The sequence below is a fragment of the Camelus dromedarius genome, chromosome 1 (assembly GCF_036321535.1).
Source record: "Camelus dromedarius isolate mCamDro1 chromosome 1, mCamDro1.pat, whole genome shotgun sequence".
Taxonomy (NCBI): Eukaryota; Metazoa; Chordata; class Mammalia; order Artiodactyla; family Camelidae; genus Camelus; species Camelus dromedarius.
This window is the reverse complement of record NC_087436.1, coordinates 42,882,561-42,909,533: the sequence shown is the minus strand read 5'-3', so window position 1 is coordinate 42,909,533 and position 26,973 is coordinate 42,882,561. Positions and strand designations below refer to the sequence as shown.

Sequence of the window (26,973 nt, the reverse complement as noted above, 5' to 3'; positions counted from 1 at the left end):
AAGCAAAAGACTGAGACCACTCAGAGGACTACAGAGCACTTCCCCCCTGCCAGCACCTTACCAATACATTACTAAAGGCTTACTAACCACAGTTACTTTTACTCAGACATCATGTCCACCTTTCAACAAAAAATTATAAGACGTACCAGAAGGCAAAAACACACTTTAAAGAAATTTAACAAGCATCTCAGCCAGAATCAGATATGGCAAGGATGTTACAGTTACCAGACCAGGAATTTTACACTATGGTTAATATGCTATGATTAATGTGCTAAGGATATTAATGGAAAAAGTAGAAAACATGCAAGAACAGATGGGTAATGTAAGTAGAGGGATGGAAACTCTGAGAAACAATCAAAAAGAAATTCTGGGATAAAACAGAAACCACTGTAACAGTAATGAAGAATGCCACGGATGTGTTCATGAGTAGACTGGACATGGCAGAGGAAAGAACCTTTGAGCCTGAGGAAATGACAATGAAAACTTCCATAAAAATGTGTGGAAGACAACAACAGTAACAAAGAACAATGGAAGCAAATAGAAAATAGTAACAAATATGATAGATGTTAATCCAACTATATTAATAACCCTTTAAACATCAATGAACTAAATACACCAATTGAAAGAGACAGAGTGGATTAAAAAACAAGATCCAACTATACATTGTCAGAGAGAAATTCACTTTAATTATAAAGACACAGATTAAGACTAGATTGGAGAATGATATAACATGCTAACACTAATTGAAGAAAACAAAATGAAAGTAGCTATATTAATAATAGAGCAGACTTAAGGGCAAGGAAAATTATCAGAGAAAAAGATGGCATTATTTAATGACAAAAGGGTCAATATTCCAAGAATATATATCAATTCTTAATGTATATGTGCCTAACAATACAACATCAAAATATGTAAGACAAACACTGGTGGAACTATAGAAAGAAATAATGTGAATCTACTATTGTAGCTGGAGATTTTAAAACCCTGCTATAAGAAATGGACTGATCTAGCAGGCAGAAAATCATTAACAACATAGTTGAACTCATGAGCACCATAAATCAACTGGATATAACTGACATCAGTGACTACTTCATCCAACAACAGTATAAAACATATTCTTCCCCAGCTCATATGGAACATTCACCAAGATAGACCAACTTCTGGGTCATAAAGCACACCTTAACAAGTTTAGAAGATCAGAAATCATACAATGAAATTAAACTAGAACAATAACAAAAAGAAAACTGAAAGATCCAAAATACTAGGAGAACAAACAGCACGAATCAGGAATGAAATCAAAAGAAATTTTAAAATATTTTGAATTAACTGAAAAATACAACTTGTCAAAATTTGTGGGATGCACTACATAGAAGGAAATTTATATGTGCACTGAATGTGCATATTAGAAAGGAAGATATAAAATAAATATTCTAAACTTCCTCTAGGAAACAAGAAAAAGAAGAGCAATTAAATTCAAAGTAAGCAGAAGAAAAGAAATAATAAAAATTGGAAACAAGCAATTAATAGAGAAAATCAACTAAAGCTAAAAAGCCAGTTCTGTGAAAAGATTAATAAAATGGATAAGCCTATAGCTAGTTTAACTAAGGAAAAAGAGAGAAGACACAAATTACTAATATCAGAAATGAAAGAGGAGACATTACTATAGATACCATGAACATTAAAAGGACAATAAAGAAACACTGTGAATAACTCCATGCCCACATGTTTGATAACCTAGATAAAATCGACCAATTCCTTGAAAGACACAATCTGCTAAAATCACACAGGAAGAAACAGACAATCTGAATAGGCCTATCTATTAAAGAAATTGAATCAATAAATAAAACCTTCCAAAACAGAAAGCACCAGGCCCAGATGGATTCACTGGTAAATTATACCAAACACTTAAGGAAGAAGTGATACCAATTCTTCACAATTTCACATAGAAGACAGAAGCAGAGTGAACACACTGCAACACATTCTATGAGGTCACCATTACTCTAATACTAAAATGAGATAAAAGCACTACAAGAAGGAAGAATACCAATCAATATCCCTCATGAACATAGATACAAAAATCCTTAACAAAACATTAGCAAAATGAATCCAACAATTTATATACCACAAGCAAAAGAAATTTACATTTCAGGTATGCAAGGCTGGTTTAACATTTGAAAATCAATAAATGTTATCCATCAATCACATCAATAGGCAAAAACAGAAAAATCACACCAGTTGATGCAGAAAAAACATCTGATAAAATTCCATACCTATTCATGATAATAACTCTCAGCAAACTAGGAACAGAAGTTGCCTTCCCAACATCATAAAGAACATCTACAAAATACCATAAGCTAACATCAAATTGAATAGTGAGAAACGTGAAGCTTTCCCACTAAGACCAGAAGCAAGGCAAAGATGTCCCCTTTCATCACCCCTTTCTAACATCATACTAAAAGTCCTAGTTAATGCAATAAAATAAGAAAAAGAAATAAAAGGTATACAAATTAGGAAGGAAGAAATAAAATGATCTTTGTTCACAGATGATATGACTATCTATGTAGAAAATTCTAAAGAACTGACAACAAAACTTCTGAAATTAATAAGCAATTATCACCAATTACAGGATGTAAGGTTAAAATACAGAAGTCCAGCTTTTCTATATGCCAGAAGTGACCAAGTGAAATTCAAATTAAAAACACTTCACCACTTACATTACCATTTACATTATACTCCCTAAAAATGAAACACTTGGTATAAGTCTACTAAAATATGTCAAAGACCTAGTTGAGGAAAACTATAAAAATCTGATTAAAGATTTAAAAAAATAACTAAATAACTGGAGAGATAATCCTTGTCTATGAGAAGGATGTCAAGATGACAGTTCTTATCAACTTGATCAACATAATCCCACTTAAAATCTTAGCACGTCATTTTGTGAATATTAACAAACTGATTCTAAAGTCTATATAGAGAGCCAAAAGACCCAGTGTACCCAACACATTTACCAAGAAAGACAAAGTTGAAGGACTGACACTACCTGATTTCAAGTAATCAAGAAAATGTGGTATTAATGAAAGAAAAAACAAACTAATTGTACAAAACAGAAAGCCCAGACATGAACCCATATAAATATAGTCTCTCAACTTGGACAAAGGAGCAAAGGCAATATAATGCAGAAAGACTCTTCAGCAAATGATGCTGGAAAAACTGGATAGGCATACATCAAAAAACAAAAACCAAACAAACAAAAAGAACCTAGACACAGACTTTACATCTTTCACAAAAATTAACTCAAAATGAATCACAATCCTACATACTATGATCCTCAATGACCATAAATTACAGGCTTTTCAATGTTTGTATTACCTAATTTCATTTCAACTGAGAGTTTACAATAATGTATTTAGAAGACTCACATTAGGAGGAGTCAACAAGACTGAAACTATATGCAATAGTCTCTCTCTCCCCTCCTCCATATATATAATAGCTTTATCTATCTATAATTACCATCTATTCTCTTTTTCTGTAACGTATCAGTGGAGATGGTAGAATATCAAATTTAGCTTTGCAACAGCTAAGAATATTTGATAAAAACCACAGATTTCTCTCCCCCTGGAAATGCTCACTTGCACATATTTAAACTTGCTGTAAACTTTCAGGGGGGTTGTATATCAATCTAAACCCATTCATGGACTTCAAGTTAAAAAATCTTTACAAGACTATTTTTAATTGTAAAATATAATTTTTATGCTATTAAAACTTATTAAAATGCTATTACACATAATTTTCCATCCCAAATCACAAATTTCCCACAATGCATCTTTAAAAGTTTAACATAAATCATGTTTCTTCTTCTCAGTCATATATTCTATATTCCACAGGGTGCTTCACCTCCTGCCTTCTGCTGTAAATATTCTTTCCTTCTTTCTATAAGCATTTCTGTTTCTCCAAGGGGTTAGTAGCCATAGGTTTTCAGATAAAAGCTTTTATTTTAAAACATGAATATATACAACTCAACACAATACTACTAAAGCTCAGAAGTTCTTCCTAATGTTTATATTAATTTTCCTATTACCTTTGCTGCTTTTGCATTATGAACAGATTACCCAGTCTACAATTCTCTGACCTACATATTAGCACATCCTGCTACTTTCAATTTTCCATGAAAGCCTCATCCTTCAAGCATCTACTCTCCCACTATCTGTGGCTCTCTGGTGGCTTTTACCTAACACTAACCCTAACATCATACTTCTGGGAGTGGTTTTTCAAATGGAGTAAGTAGCTGTATGGGATGCACATCTTCTCTTTTTAATATGTGAAAGATGTATTTTAATAAAATTTGAACTTGGTACTCAAATGTTATACATTACTAATATTACTATATAAATATTACATAAATATAAATATAAAATATCACTGTCATATTTTTAAATAGTAAAACCACGTTAGAACATTAAAGGAAATTTTTTAAATGTGTCTCTGCCAAATTTCAACAGTGTGAACGAATTTTATTTCTGTACATTCTTTTCCAGCTTTTTGCATGTTCTCAGAGTGTTACTGGGTGTAATCAATGTGGATATACCCATTTGTTTGCTGATCTTATTTTTTTGTTGAAATATAGCTGATTTACAATAGTTTCGAGTGTGTAGCAGGGTGATTTAGTCATATATGTATATTTTTAAGATTCTTTTCCATTATAGGTTATTGCAGGATATAGAGTATGGTTCCCTGCGCTATACAATTAACAAAAACAAACCAAAAAAAAAAAAAAAAAAAAAAAGAAAAGAAAGAAAGAATCAAAGACCGAAATGTAAAACTCAAAACTATAAAATTCCTGGAAGATAACATAAGAGAATGTCTAGATGCTCTTCTACATGGGGATGACTTTTAGATACATCAAAGGCATAGCCTGTGAAAAAAAGAACTGATAAGGTGAACTTAATTTAAAGTAAAAACTTCTGCTCTGCAAAAGACACTGTCAAGAGAATGAGAAGACAGGTTACAGACTGGGAAAAAAATACTTGCAAAGACATTTGATAAAGGACTGTTATCTAAGCTGTACAAAGAATTCTTAAAACTCAACCATAAGAAAATAAACAATCTGATTACAAAGTGGGCAAGGGATTAGAAGGGATACCTCACCAAAGAAGATATGCAGGTGGCAAAGAAGCATATGAAAAGATGCTCCACATCATACATCATTGGACAATTGCAAATTAAATCAAGATACCACTACACATCTATTAGAGTGGCCAAAGTCCAAACCACTGACAACACTAAATGTCGACAGGATGTGGAGCAACAGGAACTCTCATTCATTGGTGATAGTAATATAAAGTGATACAGCCACTTTAAAAAGACAGTTTAGCAGTTTCTCATAAAACTAACCACACTCTTACCATACAATCTAGTAATTGTGCTTCTTGGTATTTATTTACCCAAAGGAATTGAAAACTTAAGTCCACACAAACACACGGATGTTCACAGCAGCTTTATTCACAATTGCCAAAATTTGGATGCAACCAAGATGTTCTTTAGTAGGTGAGTGGATAAACAAACTGTGGTTCATATAGAGAATTGAATATTCAGTGCTAAAAAGATATAACTATCAAGCCATGAAAAAACATGAAGAAAATATAAATGTAAACAGCTACGGGGAAGAAGCCAATCTGAAAAGGTCACATAGTGTATTATTCCAACTATGACATTCTGGAAAAAGCAAAACTCTAGCGACAGTAAAATGATTAGTTGTTTGCAGGGATTAGAGAGGAGGTTGAGATGAACAGTTGGAGTACAAAGGATTTTTAAGACAATGAAATTATTCTGTTTGAAATACAATGGTGGATACATGTCATTATATACTTGTCAAAAGCCCAGTCAATGCATAATATCAAGAGTAAACACGAATGAACTCTAGGTGACAATGAAGCATCAATGCAAATCCACCAACTGCAACAAGTATATCACTGCGGTGTGGGAGTCAGCAGTGGTGAGGATGTGCATTTTGGGGAGAGGAGTATGGGAATCCTCAGAACTTTCTGCTCAATTTTGCTCTAAACTCAAAACTGCTCTGAGAAAACTGAAGTTTATTAAAAGTATAAATTAAAAAAAAAAAACAACTGTTTCCTGAAGTCCTAAATTATACAACCATTTTTCCTAATTCATAAAGATAAATATGGGAATAGACAGAATATCAAGCAATCCAAATTTATATTAAAGAATGAAAATGACTACAGTGAACAAATAAGTGAAACAGAAACAGACCCTCTGGAATTTAAGACAATTATCCCTGACAATATTCTAAAGAAGCCATTAGATAGTACTCATCTTGAATAGCCTCCTTCCTCCTGTAGGCTGTCAACTACAGAGTATTCATGAGACATAGTTATACCTTATGAGACAAGGTTACATCTTATCCCACATAAACTGAAAGTGTCTATTAACATAAAAGAACTATGACATGTGTGGGTCAAAGGGTTGAGTTTGCCACCTTGGAGCAGTACCATAATACATGAGAAAAGTTGAGTGTTAATTTTGCCTTTCATTCAGAAAAGAATAAAAAGGATATGAGTATCTCTATCCCTGTCTATTAAAAGTACAGGATGTCATGATCATTTAAAAGGTTTTTTCTTAAAAATTATACAGATATACCTCGGAGATACTGCAGGCTCAATTCCAGACCACCACAATAGAAGTGAATATCACAATAAAGCAAGTCACAAGAATTTTTTGGTTTCCCAGTGCACATAACAGTTGTTTTTAGACCATACTATATTCTATTAAGTGTCCAAGAGCATTAGATCTTAAAAAAAGTACACATCTTAATTAAAAAATACCTTATTGCTAAAAAATGCTAACCATTACCTGAGTCTTCAGCAAGACATCATCTTTTTTTCTGGTGGAGGGTTTTGAAATATTGGGAGAATTACCAAAATGTGATACAGAGATATGAAGTGAGCAAATGTTGTTGGAAAAAAATGGCACTGATAAACTTGCCCGATGCAGGGTTACCACAAACTTTCAATTTGTAAAAAATGCACTCTCTGAGACGCACAATAAAGCAAAGTGCAATAAAACAGTATGCCTGTAACAGAATCATTACCATTTTATTAATTTGCCAACAAAGAGAACACTGAACTTGTTCAGGATAATCTTGTGAAACGTGTATTTTCCCAACAGTGAACTTCTACAGTTCTAGATTTATAGATTTCCAATATGATGGACATTAAATTCCTCTTTCACAATAGCCAAAGTGTTTAAAAACACAATTCTGTTTTTAAAAACAAATAAGAAATGCAGTATCTTTACAGCATCAGGATTTCTTTGTTATTTAAAATATCCTCCATTTTAACTAAATTGATTGTTTCCTGTATATAAGTTGCTAACTAAAAGCAACATTTGTAGACTCAACTTTGTTCTAAAAACTATTTTCAGAGGGATTATACAGTCATCCCTTGGCACCCTTTGGGGACTGGTCCTAGGATCCTCAGCAGATACCAAAGTCCCTTATATAAAATGGTACAGTATTTATAAATGACCTACACACATCCTCCCTTATACTTTAAACCATCTCTAGATTACTTACAATACCTAATACAACATAAAAGCTATGTAAATAGTTGTCAGCTACAGTAAATTCAAGTTTTGCTCTTTAGAACTTTGGAATTTCTCTCAAATATTTTCGATCTTTGTTTGGTTGAAATTGTGAATGTGAAAGATGAGGATATAGAGGGCCAACTGTACCTTTTTACTTTTTTTATTCCTACGAACATCTTATATACTTCCGAGATTTACTATCTTCTACCTGGATGTTAGTGCAGCCAACTTCTAAGTGGGTTCTCCGCCTCCAATCTAATTTCTCTTTTCTTCAAGCTGTGTACACAGCAAAAATTCTATGGCACAAATCATCCTTTACTGTAATTACTGACTTTTTCTATCTCTCTTTACAGGAGATTAACCTAGAGACTTGTACTCAAGTAGTGTTTTACTACAGTAAATAGTCTTCAAACCTGTGCTTTCACATTTTGATCTGAGTGTAAAATTATTTTTGCTCTGTTTGTTATATACACTGTTACAGTGATGTAAATCAAAGGAAATATTACACTTCTGAGGTTTTAAGAAGGATAAAATTTGCTGCAAATAATAGGCAGAAGGTATTCAGAAAAATCAAACTAGCCTTCCACCCTCTAAAAGACTGAACAGTCACTGGAATACGTCTGCCTTGTGAAATAAAAGAGAGTATTATCAGCATAATAGAAGAATTTTACCAAATTACCATAAAGATGGCCAAGTGACTAGGGCACACATCAGATGTTTTCACAGATACCATGAAACTTGTTATGTTATATCTGTGTGTATTTTGTAAATGCTGCTGACCTGTTGGTTACATAACCAAACATTCTGGTAGGTGAAATAATGTCATAACATAACAAGTGGGAAACTGCTTTTCATTCTTTTGAAGACAAAAATGGTCATTCACCTTCCCTTCAATCTGCAGCCCCTGGTACAGAGTAAGTACATACTGAGTGTATGTTTGGTGAATGAAGAAACATTCCCCAGGACATAATTATGCCTGCCTCAGCTTCAGTCCGGTCCTTCCCACTGGGTGTCCTGATCTCTGCAACTAAATGAATGTTGGCTTGCTCTCCCAAACCCCTGGGTAACTTACAGTGTTCACCACATTATGCCTATACCATAGACATTCTGAAGCCACCTAATCCCCTTTCTCAACTACAGTCTTTGAAAAAGGGTGGTGTCTGACTTATCCTTTAGTCCCATTATTACCAATAAAACTATCAGCTGCCCAGTCCAAGGGGTGTAGTCTGAAAAAGTATTTTCAGTATTATAACTTCAAATTTGCAAAAATGAAAAACATACATGGTTTCCTAACAGTAATTACAAAACATGCAACTTGACCAGGCTTTCTGGTTGGTACAAAAATGGTAAACTGGGGCGGGGGAAGCACATCAGATTGCTCAGAGTATGCCTGTTTGAATTTATCAAAATGGGACACTTATTTTAAAACGTCCAGAAAGACTGCTTTCCCCCAATGCCAAAGCATTAGGCAAAGTGTGTTGCTTTCAGTAGGCACCTATCTTATATTTGATGAATAACATTTCTTATCTGGGGACAAAAACGCAAACACTTTAAGACAGAGAAAAAAATACTTCACATACAAAGATGAGTCTTTACTAAAAGTGTTATTTTTAAAGATGTAATGATGGCAATTTTCTCTATAGTTTAGAATCGTAAGAAATTTTCTAATATTTAAAAATGGCATCAGGAGTCCTAATAATTCTACCAGAAATCTCAAATTGATGAGAACAACATCCTGGCCTCACAGACTAGAAAAGAACTTGAGAGATGTCTAACACATTTTTCATTTGGTCCCACAGCCTCATTCTATAAGAAAAATAAGGCTTACAGAACGGATAATGTTAAGTATTTAGCCCTGGGTAGCTTTGAGACTGAAACTTGAATCTTTTCATTCTGGGTCAGCACTCTTTCCAATAAACCTTAATCTAATCTGTCTACTTTAGTTCCCTGTTGAAATTACCAAAATTCAACCCAAGTGTTATTCTCTTACACATTTACTTAGAGTGATATTTCTATACCTCATTGCATGTTTTCACCTAACATGCACATAATACATATTTGTGACGTACAGTTCCAGGAATATACATGTCACATTCAGATGACTGCCCTTGTCAAGGCCTTATTTCCCATCAGTCCCAGAAATTCCCTAAGGACAACAGCTCTGCCTTTAGGCCTCTCTTTTGTGGACTACAATTTCAGCTCCATTACTTCACTGTCTTATCTTCCCTTAGGTTTCAGATAAATCCACATCTCTTGCCTCTCAGAGTTTTGCTGAGGTATGCCTGAAAACCCTGCTAGGCACAGATCTTGAGGAAGATGGTTCTAAAAAAGCAGGCAGTTCAATATATGCTGTGACGATATATTTGCTTTTATGCAGGGCTTTCCCACTGATTCCTGCGTCTATTTGCAAAATTGACTACTAATGCTTTGTAGTTGGTGGCAGTAGAGAGATACTTGAATAAAAAATATAAATTAAAAATAGCAAGAAGAAACTATTTTTCTCATAGAATTCACGGCCCCTTCTGTTTTGCTTTTTAGAAAGGGAAAAGTATTCCTTTAGAAGAAGACTCAACACACCTATAAAAATAGAACTTCCCGTTAGTTTCTGAATAGCTGACATTCCACAGGAAGTATGCACATGTACCACACTGCCAAAACCATCATCAAAAGGACAAACACAGAGAACATTCCTTCTTTAGGAATTCAAGTAGTTATTTTATCTTGGAACTGATTGGCTAAGTGACTTCCAATTTTTCTGTATGAGTACTTCATTGATATCTTAAAGACCATACTTTTCTTAACTATGGTTAAAATATGCTTTTTCTAAAGCTACTTCCTTTTCCACTTTCTAGAATATTGCCACTACAATTAGATAATTTAGAGGAATTATTTATTTATATTTGTTATAATCTCTTTTTACTCATTGAAAATCTATACTTTCAACCATTGTTTTCCAATTGTCTCTAACGCTGGGTGCTTTGTTGGATTAGGTCTAAGTCGTTTATTGATCTCTTTACTGGAAAAGCATTTTGATGAGAATTGCTGCTAACTCTCCTCTATACTTTTAAACATTAAAGAATAATTGCAAAGAGTCTGGTCTCTTCAATATATAAGTAGATATTCAGTTGCCTGACACAACATATTTCATAGTACTGTGGTTCAAGTGTAAACGTCCACCTTCAGAAGTCTCTACATTTTGGTTTCAGAGACATTAATAACACAAACACATATCATCGTTTCAGATATGACCCACTGCAACAGAAAATCTTATTTTGTTTTCACATGAACTGCTTTCATTATATGTTCTGCACCAAGTATTAAGTGCTGAAGAAAAAAATTATGCATTTTTAAAATGAACTTTATTCTAAACAATGTGATTCTTATAATTCCCTCCATTTAGTAAGGAAATCTTACTTTTATAGAAATCTATATAATTTAAACTAGATACTAAAAAACTTGATGACTGTGGAAATGTGGCATGGTATCCTTTTACATTTGATCTAACCCTGAATCACTTCTAGGGCTGAAGGGGATGAGAATCTGCCACGCCCAAACATGCCACTTTGGCATAGGAATTATTTGGAGATAAAGGCAATTGAGAATCAACAAATACAGGAAGAAGTCTCCACCCAACCCCCCTTAATCTGCCTAAAGCAAGACATAAACTTCCCTTTGAGTAAGGTGTCTGCTCCATGTACCCGGGAGAGAAGAGCAATCCTCACCATCTGAGACACAGAGTTCACACCCTGAGTCTAACTGCTTCTTTCAGTTTCACTTATTTCCTGTAAACTCATGTGCACACAAATATTAAAAATGTTGTGCCTTTTCTCCTGTTAGTCTGCCTTTTCTCAGTTTAATGCACATGCCTCATGCACTGAACATAAGAGCATTGTTTTCCCTTCATTCCTATTGTAGAACCTTGGTTTATAAATCCAGGTTAGTCTAAGTCAATCCTGGCAATCCCATTCTCCTTGCCAGTGATTGGCAAGGGGTAGCATGTGACCTAGTCCTGGCCAATGAGATGAAATGGGAGTAAATTTTTCATTCTAAAAAGAAATGAGACAGTATCTTCCACTCTAAATTACCATGTCTACATGTAATAATGTGAACCATGCCAGTCTGAGAACAAAGCCAATGAGCTGGGGTAAAAGACAGGAGTTTGATGATGTTGCTGAAACCATGAATTAACCAGCCTCAAGGATCCCTGAGTCTGCTTTTTATAAGATAATAAGTTACAGATACTTTAAAAAAATTCATTATGCTTATGCCAGCCATTTTTGTACCCCACGGTAAAACTGAGAACGATTTACGATATCATAGTGAATAATCCCAAAGGAAACAGACTCATATCTGTTTCACTTAGGAAGATTAACTTAAATTTTAAACAAACAGTGCTGAGTAGTCACCTCTTTTCAAAATAATTAAGAGTTGAATGTCACTTGAAGAACATTTTAAAATATTACAGGGTCATTAATTTGGACTATTTATAACTCGAAGAAAAATCATGTTTAATTCAAAATGGTCTTAGATAGCAAAAATAGACACAAAGTGTGTTGTACTTACAAATCAAACACCAAGTAATGGAAGCCCTCTTCTGATATGCTGTCATGAAGCCGCACTGAAAAAAAAAAAAAAAAAAAAGAAGAAGAAAGAAAGAAAGAAGGAAAAAGGAAAGAAAAGAGGGGAAAAAAGAAGAAAATTTGTGTTATATGTATGCCAATGATCAACATTAAGCCAGACTTTTAATAGGCATCTGTCTCCTAAATTAAAACGTTAGCATCACTATTTTAGCCTCTGATGAGTCAGCATCCTTTACAGCAGGGCTGGGGTTCAGACAGACCCAAGGTTTAGGTTCTAGTCTTGGTAATTATTAACTGTGTGATCGTAAGCAAAGTAATTAATTTGTAATCATAAGAGGACCTACACTTTATAAAATGGTTGAGAAGATTAAATAAGACAATAAAAGTAAAATAATTTGCATGTTGCCACATGAAAATGAAATGTTAATAACTGCCTTACTATATATCTCTGTATGTCCAAAATTACCAGGTTCTAGCAAGTCTTCCACTGAGAGTCTCTTCTTTGCCATTCCCTTTGCTATTATCATAGTCCAGGTCTTTAAGAGTCTAGTAAATAGTCTCCCTGCCTCTGCTCCCTCTTTTTTCTAGGGAATTTCTGCATAGCTCTCCCTGAGCAACCCGTCAAAACAGTTTATATTATGCTACTTCTAAACTCAAGTCACCAAAATCCATTTACCAAGTCATCAGCCAGAAACGTACAGCTAGAACTTTCAGTAAAATAATCTACTAGTTCTTCAAATTAATACTACTTTAAATTTTCCAGTAAGCTAAACATTCAGTGATAACTAGCCAAAACCAATGTTTCTCCCTTCTGAATTTCAAGTACTCATTGTCTGCTATAAAATAACTACACACGTAAAACTTACATTTTTTTCTGCTATTTATTTTTGCATAAGTCTCCTGCCTCCCCCAACTCACCCCCATAGATGGTAAACTCAATTTATCCAATTGTTTAGGGTGGCTTAGCCTTCACTGGGAGCAACAGAGGGCAGAAAAGCAACAAACTCATAGGGCACAAATGCTTTTGAAGTCACCACAAAAGGATGATTTCTACTAAGACCTGTCCTTAGTATGTTCCCCATGCAGTGATGACCACCATATTGAAAATGTGGATTCAAAAGAACACTTAGATTCTCACACACACTACAATAATCTACAAAGGGAGTTTGCAGTACCCACGAAATTCCCAAGTTCATGGACTTAACAGAATGTCCATTCTTTACAATTCAATTCCAACCCCTTCAGATAGCATCCTGGGCCCACTATGAAAGTTTTTTCTCAAACCGTCTCCAGAAATTTCTCCAAAGTAGAGAAAGTGAGGCTTTTGATTCATTCTTAATTGTAGATTATCATCTGTAAAATGTGGATTTCCTGTTATCATTAACATAAGAAGGGGGGCCCATAATGCGGCAACTGGGCATGTGGTGAGCGCAGCTCAGTCTCAGCCCCTCTGTCTCCTGAGTTCATGGAACGCAAACACACTGGCAGCTTCCTTCTCATCTTGTTTGTTTCTCATAGTGTCACCCTTGAATTCAGTTTATTTTTTTTAATTAGCTAGCTCTAATGCCTATCTTTTCTTCAGTACACAGAATTTCTTTCTCATCAATGCTACAAAACAGAAACTGTATTTCATAAGTCTTTGCATCCCTCACAGAGGCTTCAGCACATAGTAGAGGTCTTTCATGAAGTCGGTTTTGAGCATTAAGTGTTAGGCACTCTTTTAGCTTTTTGGACAGACATTTTCATCAAAGCTCAGTATACCTGTATGTGTCTGAAATAAAACCATTGATGTGCAAACAATTCTACTATAACTGTAACTGTGTGAAAAATAATCTTCAATTTGCCAATATCAGAGATCACATGCTTCATCCATAAATTCAAGGGTGACACTAAAGATGAAGAGAGGGAGACGGCTGTGTTCTTACATTTCATGTGTTTCATTTGCCTGCTACCTCTGTTTAAACTTATGCTGCCAAAGAACATCAAAAGTTTGGCTCAGTGATGAGTCTTCTGCCCACAGTCGTTCAGCACAGGAAGGAAAGCTAGATCATGGATGATAACTCAGTGGCTTTCTTGAATGACACCATCTCACAGATACCAAATGAGCAGCTGTCACACAATCTGTGTTTAAATGACTTCAAATAATGGTATGGCTACTTAGAGAATTCAGACAATCTGTGAAAATAAGGTGAATTTCCATGCTATCAAAGTTTAAATGAAAAGTAAAAATTACAATGTGAGCAGAAGTGGCCACTTTCTTCTATTATGTCAAGGTAAAATCTACAAGTGGAGGTGGGATCTCAGGTTTTCAGATCGAAGAGTTGAAGAGCTAAATAGAGGTGGAAATTTCAGGTCCAAGTGAGGAAGCAATGCTAATTTCTGGTTATACCAGGGATAAAATTTTCTTAGTATGATTACCACTATCTTATTAATAGTTGGAAATAATCATTTGGAAGTAAGTTATTTTTTGAGTAAGTCAAGAAGTGCTCAGATGCAAGCCTGATGATCAAATGTATGATACTGTTCCGGGTCAAAACCAGTTTGAAAGCAATTTGCCAGCAAGCACATGATAATGGTTAAAGCTAAACCATTTGACCAAGTTCAATCATATTGCATTACACAATTCTAAAATAATCTCCACTTTTTCTAACCTGCCATTTGCTCAGGTGAAGTTAACTCTGAATGAATTCTGTTACTGATACAGCAGAAAAACGCTAGCATCATCTTTACTTGGGATAAAGATGTACTCGTTTCCTTCCTTCCTTCATGAGCTTCCCTATTTCCTTCCACTCTAAAAAAAAAAAAAAAAAACTAAAAATACAAAACTAAATGAAATTATACAATTTTCATTTATTAAGCAAACCATGTAATATAGTCTTCACATGGATGTTTTACATATGAACAATTACACTGAGGATGGGCTTGTTTCCTTTGAAAACTTTAAACTCTTTAATTTTTATTCTTATATTATTGATGATATGTTTATAGAGTCTGGGAAACAGTGTCTTACCCAGTCACAGATACTATCTATTTCTCTCAAGCCTTCTCCACTGGTCAACAGTATCCATCTTTCATCCTTTTTTCCCTTTTCAATACTTCGTCATGGGCTGAAAATTGTGTTTACTTTTACGAAAACTTACATTAATCATTCTCCATAAAAACTCAATTCATTTTCACACCAGAGGCTTTACAGGATGTTCTGTTCACCACAGCTGTCAGCCTCATACTGACTGTGTGGCCAGGCTCGAGAGCATGGGGGCTGCACCACGTTCTCATTGTGACTGCTCCCTGCTACCTCCATAAGCTGCACATATGGGAGTACACAATTAACCTAATTACAGTTGCCCCCAAGATGCTTTCAGAAAGAAATTTTAAAGAAGATAATGGGAAAAGCATTTGAGAAAACAGGTTATAATCCATCTTGGCAGTCATTCTTCTCTGCAATTTGCTCAAAGGTAGTATCAAGTCTATCAATAAATAAATTTTCATAAACTGAAACAGCATGAGTTATCTAGAATAAAAATTTAAATTCTAAGGCATTAAGCATGAGATTTATAAGAGGGAAAAAGCTGCTTCTGAAGCTAAAATATTTCCAAAGTTCAGTTGACCCTAGGCCTAATCGTTTTCCTCTCTCTCTTGAATGACAGTCTCAATCTCTGAAACTGAACATGGTGAGGCAATGCTGCCAACGTTATCATAACAGTAACAGAGTATTCATACAAAACAGATTGTACACTACATCCTCATAATCAGTTTGTCAGCTCTGAGCAATAGCTGTGGTTATAAATGAGGTAGATTTTGCATTTTTAGGTTTGCTGTGGTGCAAGGATTGAAGTAGTTGGATTTGATTCACATACTTGGATGCAAAAATGGCAGCTTGTAAGTCAGATACTTTTATATTCTCATCAGCAGTTAATTATATTTCACAGCTAGAGCAAGCACTAGCCAAGTCAGGCCATGCACTATGCCAAGCCTTCTCACAACAGGGATGCCAACATTGAGTTCATCTGTTAATTTAAAATATATATATATTTACTAGTCTCAGACGTATAACAGTCAAATGGCACCATTCTAGGCAGGAATTTCAGCTCAACCAGTACTCAGCTCTTTTGTGACAAAGCTGGTCACTTCTAGAGAGAAAACTTTTCAAATAGAAAACACAGAAGCACTGAAAACCAAATTCAAAATAAAACTATCATTTCTAGAAAACTAAAGGCAAATTTGCACGTATGATTTGATTTTTTTATCTCTGTTTCTTATTACACAAGTAATACATTTAATAAAACAACACCATTTTTAAAATCTCCCCAGTAAAAAAATACTAATTTAGGTTGTGTGTATTTGTGTACACTATTTCTTTGTAATATGAATCTCTGAATATATATTGTTCATTTTATTTTAAATTGAGTAGAAAGATAAGCAGATAAAGCTAGGTATATATAGTCATTGTTGTCAAAGTCAATAGTCTTGTAGCATTTATTCTTCGATTTTCTTTACTTGTCTTAAAAAACACTTTCATAATTTGGGCATAAAATATTTGGGAATTTGACTTAGTTGTCTAAGTCAAATAAATTGATCTGAACTGTTCTAATTTTAGATATTTGAACAAATAAATTTCTAAACTTGCATAAGAGATGTATTTTGACAATATATTTACTATGTATCCCATTAATAAATGACAAAAGCCACTACTCAGTACTCAAAATTTAAAATATCAGAAATCAAAAAATTGTTTTAATAAAATTTCAAATATTTTCCCTTAAGTGACCAGAAAATCTTTTTAAACTTTAAAAACTTTTAAATCTTTTAAAATCTTTTAAACATTAAATTATTTTTAAAAGCAATTCATTGCTTATACTTAAGAAAAAGGAATGAAAATTAATAACTTTCTGAAAAATTATATATATAATTATTACATGAAAATTCAGTGGGGAATGCAATGCCATCCATGGTAATTTTAAAACTATTCCAAAAATACACACAAAAAAGACATTAGAACACAAGATCAGTTCTGAAGGTCAAAGCATATTCAACTCTGTTGAGAGTGATTTCCATCCTTATTCTCAAATTCCCACCCTATTTCCTGATTCCAGATTAAAAGTCAACTTTACATTAGCTTCAGTATCTACAGGATCAGGTTAGTAACATTCAGGACTGACAAGAAGGAATTATGATGTCGTCTAACAGTCCAGATCTAACTGCAAGCTCAAATTATTCAAAGGGGCTTCTGGGTGGTCAACATACCTATCACTTGGAAGAATTACAATCTGGGAAGATGGTAGAAAGTGAGGAGAAGTGACCAGTGAATGTGAACTATACAGCTACCAGCTACACTGATCACGTGACACCAAAAGACTAGGAGGAAAAAATCAGTTCTTTTGCTTGAAAGAAAAAGTCATAAATGACTAAATACAGAATTTGAGATGGTTAATAAAATAGAAAAGTAAATGAACAGTTATTTTAATATCCTTTCCTGCTCATTTTTAATAAAAGTATGTATGTGAAAGAAAATAACAGACATATTACTAAATCAAGTATAGTATCTAGAAATATTCTTTGTTTCCTTTGAAAAATAATTTGAGATTATCTTGTTGCATATTTTCACTTCTTGGAAAAATCAGTACTCATTTCAAGTTTCCTTAGATAAACAACATACTGCATAGCACAGGGAATCATACTCAACATCTTGTCATAACCTATAATAAAAAAATATGAAAATGAATATATGTATGTATATGTATGACTGAACTATTATGCTGTACACTAGAAATTGACACAACAGTGTAAACTGACTACACTTTAATAAAAAAAAAACTTTGTTTTGCATCAATATTATTCACTTTATGTATTTCAATCAGTTGTTCCAACTTTCTTCATTTTCTTCTTTCTTGCCTTATCTTTTTGCTATTCCATCTTCCAATACTTATATAAAGCTAATCAAAGATCACTCATGGATATCCTTAAGCAACAGGAATATCAAGAAAGAAAGAGAAGCTGCTGTCATCAGATGACTTGCATATTAAAGAAATCTCAAGATGGTGCACTGTCACATTGTATTTTAACTATAAGGGCCTAATAGAGCTTTGAGCTAATACCATCTTTCAGTTAAATTTATATAAAATGCACATACCTATCTACTCTGTATTTAAATGTGTAAGTGTCTGGTGAAGAAGACAAAAACTGGCCATTGGTAATTCCTCTGTTAAAGTACCTGAATAGCACCACCGTAGTTCCCAGTGTAGAATCCAATGCAGTCTTACCACTCTGCCTCCTAAAATCCAGGCCAAAAAAAAAAGCCCCACTGCTAATAACTAACTGCCCACCAGGCTGCTCAGGTGACTCCATATTTAATCAGCAAGACACAGACATATTAAATGTCTTAAAGTAGTACAATATTTACCTACAATTTAAGATTAAACAAAGGCTATGTTATTTATGATAAACTAGAGCTATTACACAGGAAGGAACCTGCTTCATGCCAAAAAAATGGACCAGATAAGGATTCTTTTTTTTAAAGTACAGATCAAGGCAGCATTTAAAATAACAATAAAATATACTGAAGTGCAATTCACATTCAAGGTAACCACTAAAAGCTTTGTGAAACTTTCACTTGAGTTTTATACATACATAGCACACTGTTTTTTTGTCGTTTTGTTTTCTTTTAAACTGTGGATCGTGGAAAAAAATGTTTGATAACACTGGGTTCCATGATCCTATAAGAGGATCGTGTAAAGTTCTTTCCAAATCTGAATTTCTACATTTCTGAATGATTATAGCTAGTAAGGAATACGGTGAAAAAAAGAAAACAGTTATTTCTAATACAAGGTTGAATATAATCCCCTACATTTGAGACTTCTCCCTCTTCAATATTCCAACGAATTTAAATTTAAAACATATTTCATTTACTTTGGATTTGTTTTTAATGAATAACTAGAGAGAGAACTTCAAATGTTTTATCTTGACAAATTAAAAATATGTCCTATTCAAAAATTTACTACACAGATGCATTGCTTTTCTGGAGAACAGAGTAAATGGAAAACTTATTAGATCATCCTCTCTTTGCAACTTACTATCATATTATCTTAACACTTGCAACTGAATTTTCCCTAGAGATACACCAGCCCAAATGCTCTCATCTTTCAAACCCCTTCCTGATTATTCATTTTTTGCATAAAGTATCTTTACAAATTTGATTCACTCCATAGGCAGGAAATGTGTGAGCTTAAAATTCTACTAAAATGATTTTAAAAGTGCAATGTAAAACTGTAGCTAGTAGCTATGTTATGTTATCTCAATATTTTTCAATAACTATTTTTATGCAGAAAGTGCTTAAAAATATCAGTTTATTTCCTCTGGATAATATACACAAACATGAAGCACATGAAAAAGGATATACTGTAATCTTAGGATCCAAATTGAGGAGAAACATGAAAGTTATTCATGAACTTATTCATAAGTTAGATATCACTGGAATTATAAAGGATATTAATAGATGCAGCTCCAGGCCCGGGTACACCAGTCAGGGCCAGTCAGCACCAGATACCTGGTAATATATTTTTGGTTAAGTGTTCAGTGGAACAGTTAGTTCACCTAGGTCAATAATTATTTTTTTTAAGTAAAGAATAACTATCTATTTATCATGAAATCAAGGACACAATTACAATGAGTGTCCGCATCTCAAACATCGGCTGCATTTGCTCAAACTAAACAAGCCCAAAGAACTCACAGTCCTCCCCCTAAATCCTGCTCTACCTGGTATCTTCATATCTTTCCAGATGCTCAGGATAAAAAAATGAAACTTCAGTGTAATTTGACTACTTTCTTTCATACCGAAAATCCAATCTGGAAGCAAATCCTTCAGTACATATATGGAAAAAAATTTTGAGGTTTCTACCCTGCCCCTCTCACTGCCCTTACCACAGAAGCCAGAATAATCCTGTTAACATGTCAATCTGATCATTGCCTCACTTCTCAGCACCTCGGATGGCTCTCCAACTGCTCTGAGCAAAAGCCAAAATCCTGCTCATGGCCTACAAGGTCCCACGAGGTCCAGCTCTGTCCCCGCATTTATCTGCCAGGCATCTCCCACCACCACTCCTCTCCGGCTCACAGTGCTCCATTCACACTGGCTTCTTTGCTGCTTTTGATGAAGGCCGGACAAACTCCTGCCTGTCTTTGCACTTGCTGTTTCCTCTGCCTGGAACTGTTGCCCCAGCTGTGGCTCACTACCTCATCTTGCAAATCCCCACTCAACTTTTCACCTGTTTTTGTAAATAAAGTTTTACTTGAACGCAGCCATGTTCACTTGTTTATTTATTTTCGTTCGTGCTTTTAAGCCAGCACTGCAGTGTTTAGCAGTGGCAACAAAGCCCCTATCACCAGGAAACTGAAAATATTCACTATTTGGCCATTTACAGGCAAAGGCTGCTGACCTCTGGAGCAGAAGTAAAAATTGTTGAAAGGGAGAAGATAGGTTGTGAGAGGCTAGGGTGTGGTACCAACAATCTACATGGCTAAATTAAGGCCACCAAGAACAATGTTAAGCAGTGGGGAAGAAGCGAATATAGCAAATCAGTTCCTATATAATACAATAAATGAGGAAGGAATCAAGAGAATGGTAGGAAACTGTGGCACTGAGAAGTGTAGGATGTTGCAATCTGAGAAAACGTGCTTCAAAGATGGGGTGGTGGCAGGATGGAGACGGGAGATACTGAGGGAGGAGGTTGTAACAGTGGTTTTACAAAACCAGTGAGAGCAAGAAAACACTTCTGCACCCCAGGTTCAGGGTTATGTGGAGGACAGAGAAAACAGCCAACACTTCCAGGTGCTACAGCACACTCCAGAGAAAGCCAGACTGCAGAGAGCTCAAGAAGAAACGAACACAGAGACAGCTAGGAGAACAGAGGTACTTTTGCAAAAATTATGACATCAGCTTTCCTACTTTCTAAATAAAGGGAAAAGGAAAACTAACAAAAAGTGCTCAAAGTTGGCAGTCTTCTCACAGTCTGAATATTAAGTCAGCAGTTAATTAAATTGTTGAATATTTTCTCTTTGATAAATTTTCACATTTGTTTTTCTTTCTTAGAAAAGACATACTTTCAACTATATTAATTTTTAAAGACCAAATTTAAGAAGTATGAGTTTCTGTCATTTTATTACTATCAACCTCCAAGAAGGTTCCAAATCTTATTAAAATGTTGTGATTTTAAATTTTTAGACATATGTCCTGTATTTACAGCATCTAAATTATTTACAGGACAACAGTTAATATGATTTGATTCTTTCATATCACAATAATTTTAATATCTTCAATATTTAGCTCTAAGTTTTTCTTCCTGGTCCATATAGGAACGCTAGAAAAACAAATGAAGAATATACATTTTTGAATGTGTTCTTAATGAAAATAACTACATGGCATTTTTTTTTGATGGAAACTGGTTTTGCCATCTCTTCTCTTAAGTAAAATATTATGTCAAACTGTATTTTAATACTGAACAAAAAGCATTAACACAGTTTTGAAATATATTTCAGATTTATTGGTAAATATTTTTATCTCTGTAATCATGACCATAGTCTTTAGAGATTATAAGCCCCTGGAATAAATGTTTAAGGAGCTTCATGATGTTGTACCTAACATTTTTAAGAAACAAATTATTTAATTTAAAAAAAAATTGGGGGGGGGATTAGGTTTATTTATGTTTAGAAGAGGTTCTGGGGATTGAACCCAGGACCTTGTGCATGCTAAGCACGCCCTCTACCACTTGAGCTATATACCCTCCCCCAAAACTTCTTGATAGAGGGGAGTAGTTCATTCTTTCAGTTATTCAGCCAATTTTCTTGAATGCTACATACTGGAGATATAATTGTGAACAAGTCATTGGTGGTCCCTGCCCTCATACAGTTTTCAGTCTTTAGGACACAACTTCCTTGCTAATTTTGTGATTCTGTAATTCCAGACAATTAGATTCATAGCTAAAGCATATCCAAGAGTTTCATTTTATAGTCGTCTCATTATCGCCTGTGGGAGCATGTGAACACAATGTGACTATGTGGCAAACAAGTCTAAACAGGCCATCAGTTATAACTAAATGCACTATAAAGTGCCTTCATCTATCTGGGTTACTAAATCAAGTCTTTATCCACTGACCAACTCATTTCATTGAACATATTTCCCCGATTTTCTTTTTTTCCTGAATTTGCCTGCTCTCGAGAAATTTAACAAGTTATTTAACCTGAAAGATACATTTCCTAGTAAACATTAACCTAACATCCGTATCCACAAGGCAGCCATCATTCCAAAATGCAAATCTGATTGTATCACCCTTGCCTAGCTTAAAATTCTTCAACATCTTCCTAGTGATTTTATGCTAAGGAACAAACTCCTTGACATTACCCATTTATCAAATAATTTATCACCCCAACTGTGACACCGAGAGTGAAAGAAGGTGATTAACTGTTACATCAGTAAACCCTGGAAAAGAAGTCAGCCTGTTCACCCACCCAGAAGGCTCTACACTTCAATTTCCCTCACTCTCTCCCACCAGTTCCCTCCAGCAACAGAGGTCCTCTTTCAGACCTGGTACTCTCAGTTCCCTCCTGTAATAAGCCACACCTTCACTGTAACCTTATCTGCCCTTCAGAATGTATTTTAAGCATCACTTCAGTAAAGTTCCCTCTGGCTCCCAAACTCTTATAGCACCTCCCACCTCTCCTTCATAGAACTCGTCACACTTGCAATGTTATCTTTGATCGTGTGATCGTTTGACTAGCACTATCCTTCTCGCTTAACCGCTCCGCTTGGATAGCTAGATTCATATGCCCCTAGAAAATACCTCCATAGCGTCAGACATCTCTGTTAAGAATATATACATATACTCCAAATAGACAAAAGGACAAATGCATGCTCTTGAATGTCATAATGGGACACTAAATGGCTCATCCAGGATTATCTAATTCTCTAGGATATTATCTCTGTTCTGTTTTATTATTTATAGACTCCTAATTAGGGCCTAAAAAATAGTAAGCTATGGCCCTGGGTCAAATCAGGACAGCAACCTGTCTTTGTATAGCCCATGAGCTAAAAATGGTTTCTACATTTTTAAGTGACTGTAAAAACAAAACAAAACAAAAAGCAGATGAGATTGGACAGAGAACTTATATGGTCCACAAAGCCTAAAATATTTACTACTGTACAGAAAGAGTTTGTCAACCTGTGGGTTAGAGTATTTCACTTGTACAACAAATGGTTCTGATCTGATAGCAATGCAGATGAGTACTGTATGCTACAGAGATGTAAATGGATTCCAAGGGTAATAGTTTTATTGCCTGTAGAGCAGCAACCATTTTAGTGCTGTAGCGATCATACTCCAGAATTCTTTCTTTCCTCGACGATAAATATTTGTTACTCCTCTATGTTTTTGAACTAGCTTTGGCCTCCTGCTAGTTCCCTCACTGATTAGGTAAATCTTTGCTATTACAGATGGACATGTAGTAACTATAACAGATGTACAGCACCACATTGTATGGATGTACCACAATCTACTTATTCAGCCCCGATGGGGGGACATTTGGATTGCTTCCAACCTCTTGTTCTTCAGCCTTAGCACCACTGCCCACCCTTAGTGAGCTCCCCATTCTCTATTAACTACACATATAGCAGCACAGAAGCCAGTGTGCCAAGGCCTTCTTTGGTGCAGAGGTATTTCCCTGATGATCTGTTGTTTGTACTTTATCTTCCAGACAAGCAGGCCTTCTTGCTGTTCCCTAAGAGACTTACCTTTCTTGACCTCTGAGACACAAGAGCTTCCTTCCCTGGAATGTTACCTATACCAGTCTCTACTATGAAAATCCTATCCATCCTTTAAGCTCAAATGCCATGGGCTTGACATGGACTCCCTTTATTTTCTGTAGTCCTTTAAGCCTCACTTCAGGTAAACTTAAGGAAAAGGCAAAGTAAAAATTACTCACTGAAGTAAAGATATGAAACGTCATCAATCTTGAATAAGTTTAATCATTTTGGAACTAACATATCTTAAGATTTGTTTGCTACATAATCAGATACAGAAAACTGGAAATTATATCAAACTTCTATTCAGAGCCAAGGTGTACAATGGGAAACATGGCTTGAATGTTAACTGACGCAAAACAAAAACAAACAAATCAAAACAAAACAGAATCCGTTCCATCACCTTGTAGCATGCTTGGTATAAGGTAATGATATTTTTTTCAAATTGGGAAAAGAGAGAGAAATGAAGAATAAGAATTGCTGTTGTCCCTAAGTGCCTTAATCAGTTAAAATGAACATTCCTACTCACTTAGTGGAAAAGTTGGCCATATTTTTTTGTGCTGCCTCTATATACATTAAGCAACTCTGTTCTTAATGTGCATTCTGATGGGAACTCTCATACAAATGAGACAGTAACACTGAGCAATCAACAAGGTGGTGTCCTACAAGGTGTTGAGCTCAAAATCTGATGCTGTATTTCTGGTCTCTGTATTAACTGTGACTAGCATATTCTAGCACATAGAAGACACTGTGGGTAAATGCTTATTAAAGGAATGAATGGATTCTGGCATCAGTACATTAGAGGGTTGGTTTAGGCTAAGTTAGTCTCCTAAACCATCTCTTGGAGAATGATAGGTCCAAATTTCTGTAATTACAAAATAAACAAAGTCAAACCTTGGACATGTGGCAACCCATAATCAACACACAAGCAGACTAAAATTTGCCAAGAAAGTTGAGTTTCAATTTCTTACCGAACAATTAATGTCCTCTTAGCTACAATAATACTTATCAAACCCTGCCTTGTCCTGAAGTTTTTTGTATGTCCTTGATAGAAGCAAAGTCCTCTCCTCTCTCCAACCAAGGACATGGAATAATGAAGAAGCAGCTATCTGCCTAGTCAGCCAGATGTCTGGTGATCAACGGAGCAGACACAGGAGTTGCTGCCAGATCAGGCTTATCTCTTAGTTATCTACATATGCCTTCTTTAACCCACAGGATGTGGGCAGGGAGCAAGCACTCAGTAAGTAGTTGTTGGTGGCGAATTCATTTACTCTTTGAGTAAATACTTACTGCGTTCCTACTTTGTGTAGAGTGTGGTAGATACCAAGAATGTAGCAGGGAACAAAATGTGCCCAACCTTACAAAGCTCATGTTCAAATGTGGAAAGACAGCTCAGTGTCAATCAAATAGGCAAATATATATGAAAGAGGGTGATAAGTGCTCCAAAAAACAATAAAGCAGAGAAAGGGGGAAGTAAACACCACGAAAGGGAAAGGGAGAGGGAGGGTGTCTGGAGAAAGCTTCACTGATAAGATGACTCTTAAGGAGAGACCAGAGGAAATAAACAGAGCCAGCCACAGGGATGGCTCTAAGCAATCAGATGGAAGACAGAGGGAATACAAGGTCCTAAGGGAAGACTGTTTGATATGTTGGCGAAACAGTGTGTCTGGAGTAGACTGAACAAGGGAAATGGTAGCAAGAGATGAAGTCAGAGGTGTGCATATAAATATGAGTGCGGGTGAGGGGTGGATATAGGGCTTTACAGGAGGGTATCATGAAGGTTTTTGGCTTCTCCTCTGAGCTACATGGGAATTTACTTAAGGCCTCTGAGGAGGGGGTGGGCAATGTGTTGAACACACTGTAAGGGGGCAAAGGCAGAAACGTAGAGAAACTAACATAGAAAGTCAGGTGAAAGATAATGGAGTTTCAGACAAGGCTAGTGGCAATGAAGGTGCAGATGTGTTCACATTTTGAAAGCAGGGCTGACAGGAGAGGAGGAGAGGAGTCGAACATGATGCAAGGGTTTTGTTCTGAGTAACTGGTACTTCAGAATAGGTGAAGGAGTAGGTTGAGGAGATGGGAGTAAACTTGAAATGCCAAACAGACATCTAAATGGAGAAATCAAATGGTCAGTAGATAAATGAACTCATTCTTCAGAGAATGAAATCTGCTCTTGGCTTACTTGAACACAGCACGTTAAAACCAGGTATCAGCACATGATACACCATGTTTGACAGCGAGGCTCTGAAGTCAGAACGCCTATGCTCCAATCCTGGTTCTGCATTTATTAGTAATTTGATCTCAGATACTTAATCTCTCTGGGTCTCAGTTCCTCAGTTGTAAAATGAGAAGAATAAGAGAATCCTTCCATTGGCTTGTGACAATTAAAGGAGATAATATACATCAAAAGCTCAAAACAGTACATATTACCTAATAGGACTGGATGAATGCCATGTAGTATTATCATTAAATTAAATGACTATAATTATTAAATTAATAGGAATTTTATGAAATGTCTGTTTTAAATTTTGGATCAAATACATTTGATAAGTTAATTTGCATAATACTGTATGAAGTAAATTCTCTCATACTTGTGGTTAGCACTAGGCAGTTACAGCAGGATGTATGACAACAGGGCTTCAGCAGATGGACAGTCAGAGGAAGAACAGAAGCACCTGACTAACTCAGGAAGCGCAGCCCAGGCCCAGCTATTAAACAGCCTGCTCTCCAGTCTTGGCAAAGTACAGAAAGGATTCATCTCTGTTCTTCAAGTGCAACTTAGGAGTTAGATGGGTTTCAGCGGCTTCTTTCAGTTAGACCCATCTACCAGCATCTAACTTTAAGAAAGATTTCTCCTAATTCTGATTGCAAAATGAAGAGTTAATTTTTACAGGGATTTCTAAAAAACTGTTTTTAAATAATATGCTTATTGCCACCCATGAATAAGGTAGGCAAATTATCACCTGGAAATTTTCCCTTATTGCTCTTAAATCATGGATTGCCATAAGA

General features: G+C 35.3%; 1 protein-coding gene across 22 annotated transcripts in view; it reads right to left on the bottom strand.

The window, feature by feature from the left end:
• The window catches only part of CAMK2D (calcium/calmodulin dependent protein kinase II delta), a 285,770-nt gene that overhangs the window by 134,122 nt on the left and 124,675 nt on the right, over window positions 1-26,973 (bottom strand). For all 22 annotated transcript variants that reach the window (XM_064479564.1, XM_031466965.2, XM_010981098.3 and 19 more), the window contains exon 4: window positions 12,163-12,217. In XM_064479564.1, the coding sequence (XP_064335634.1) occupies window positions 12,163-12,217 (55 nt within the window). The remainder of the gene's footprint in view (window positions 1-12,162; window positions 12,218-26,973) is intronic.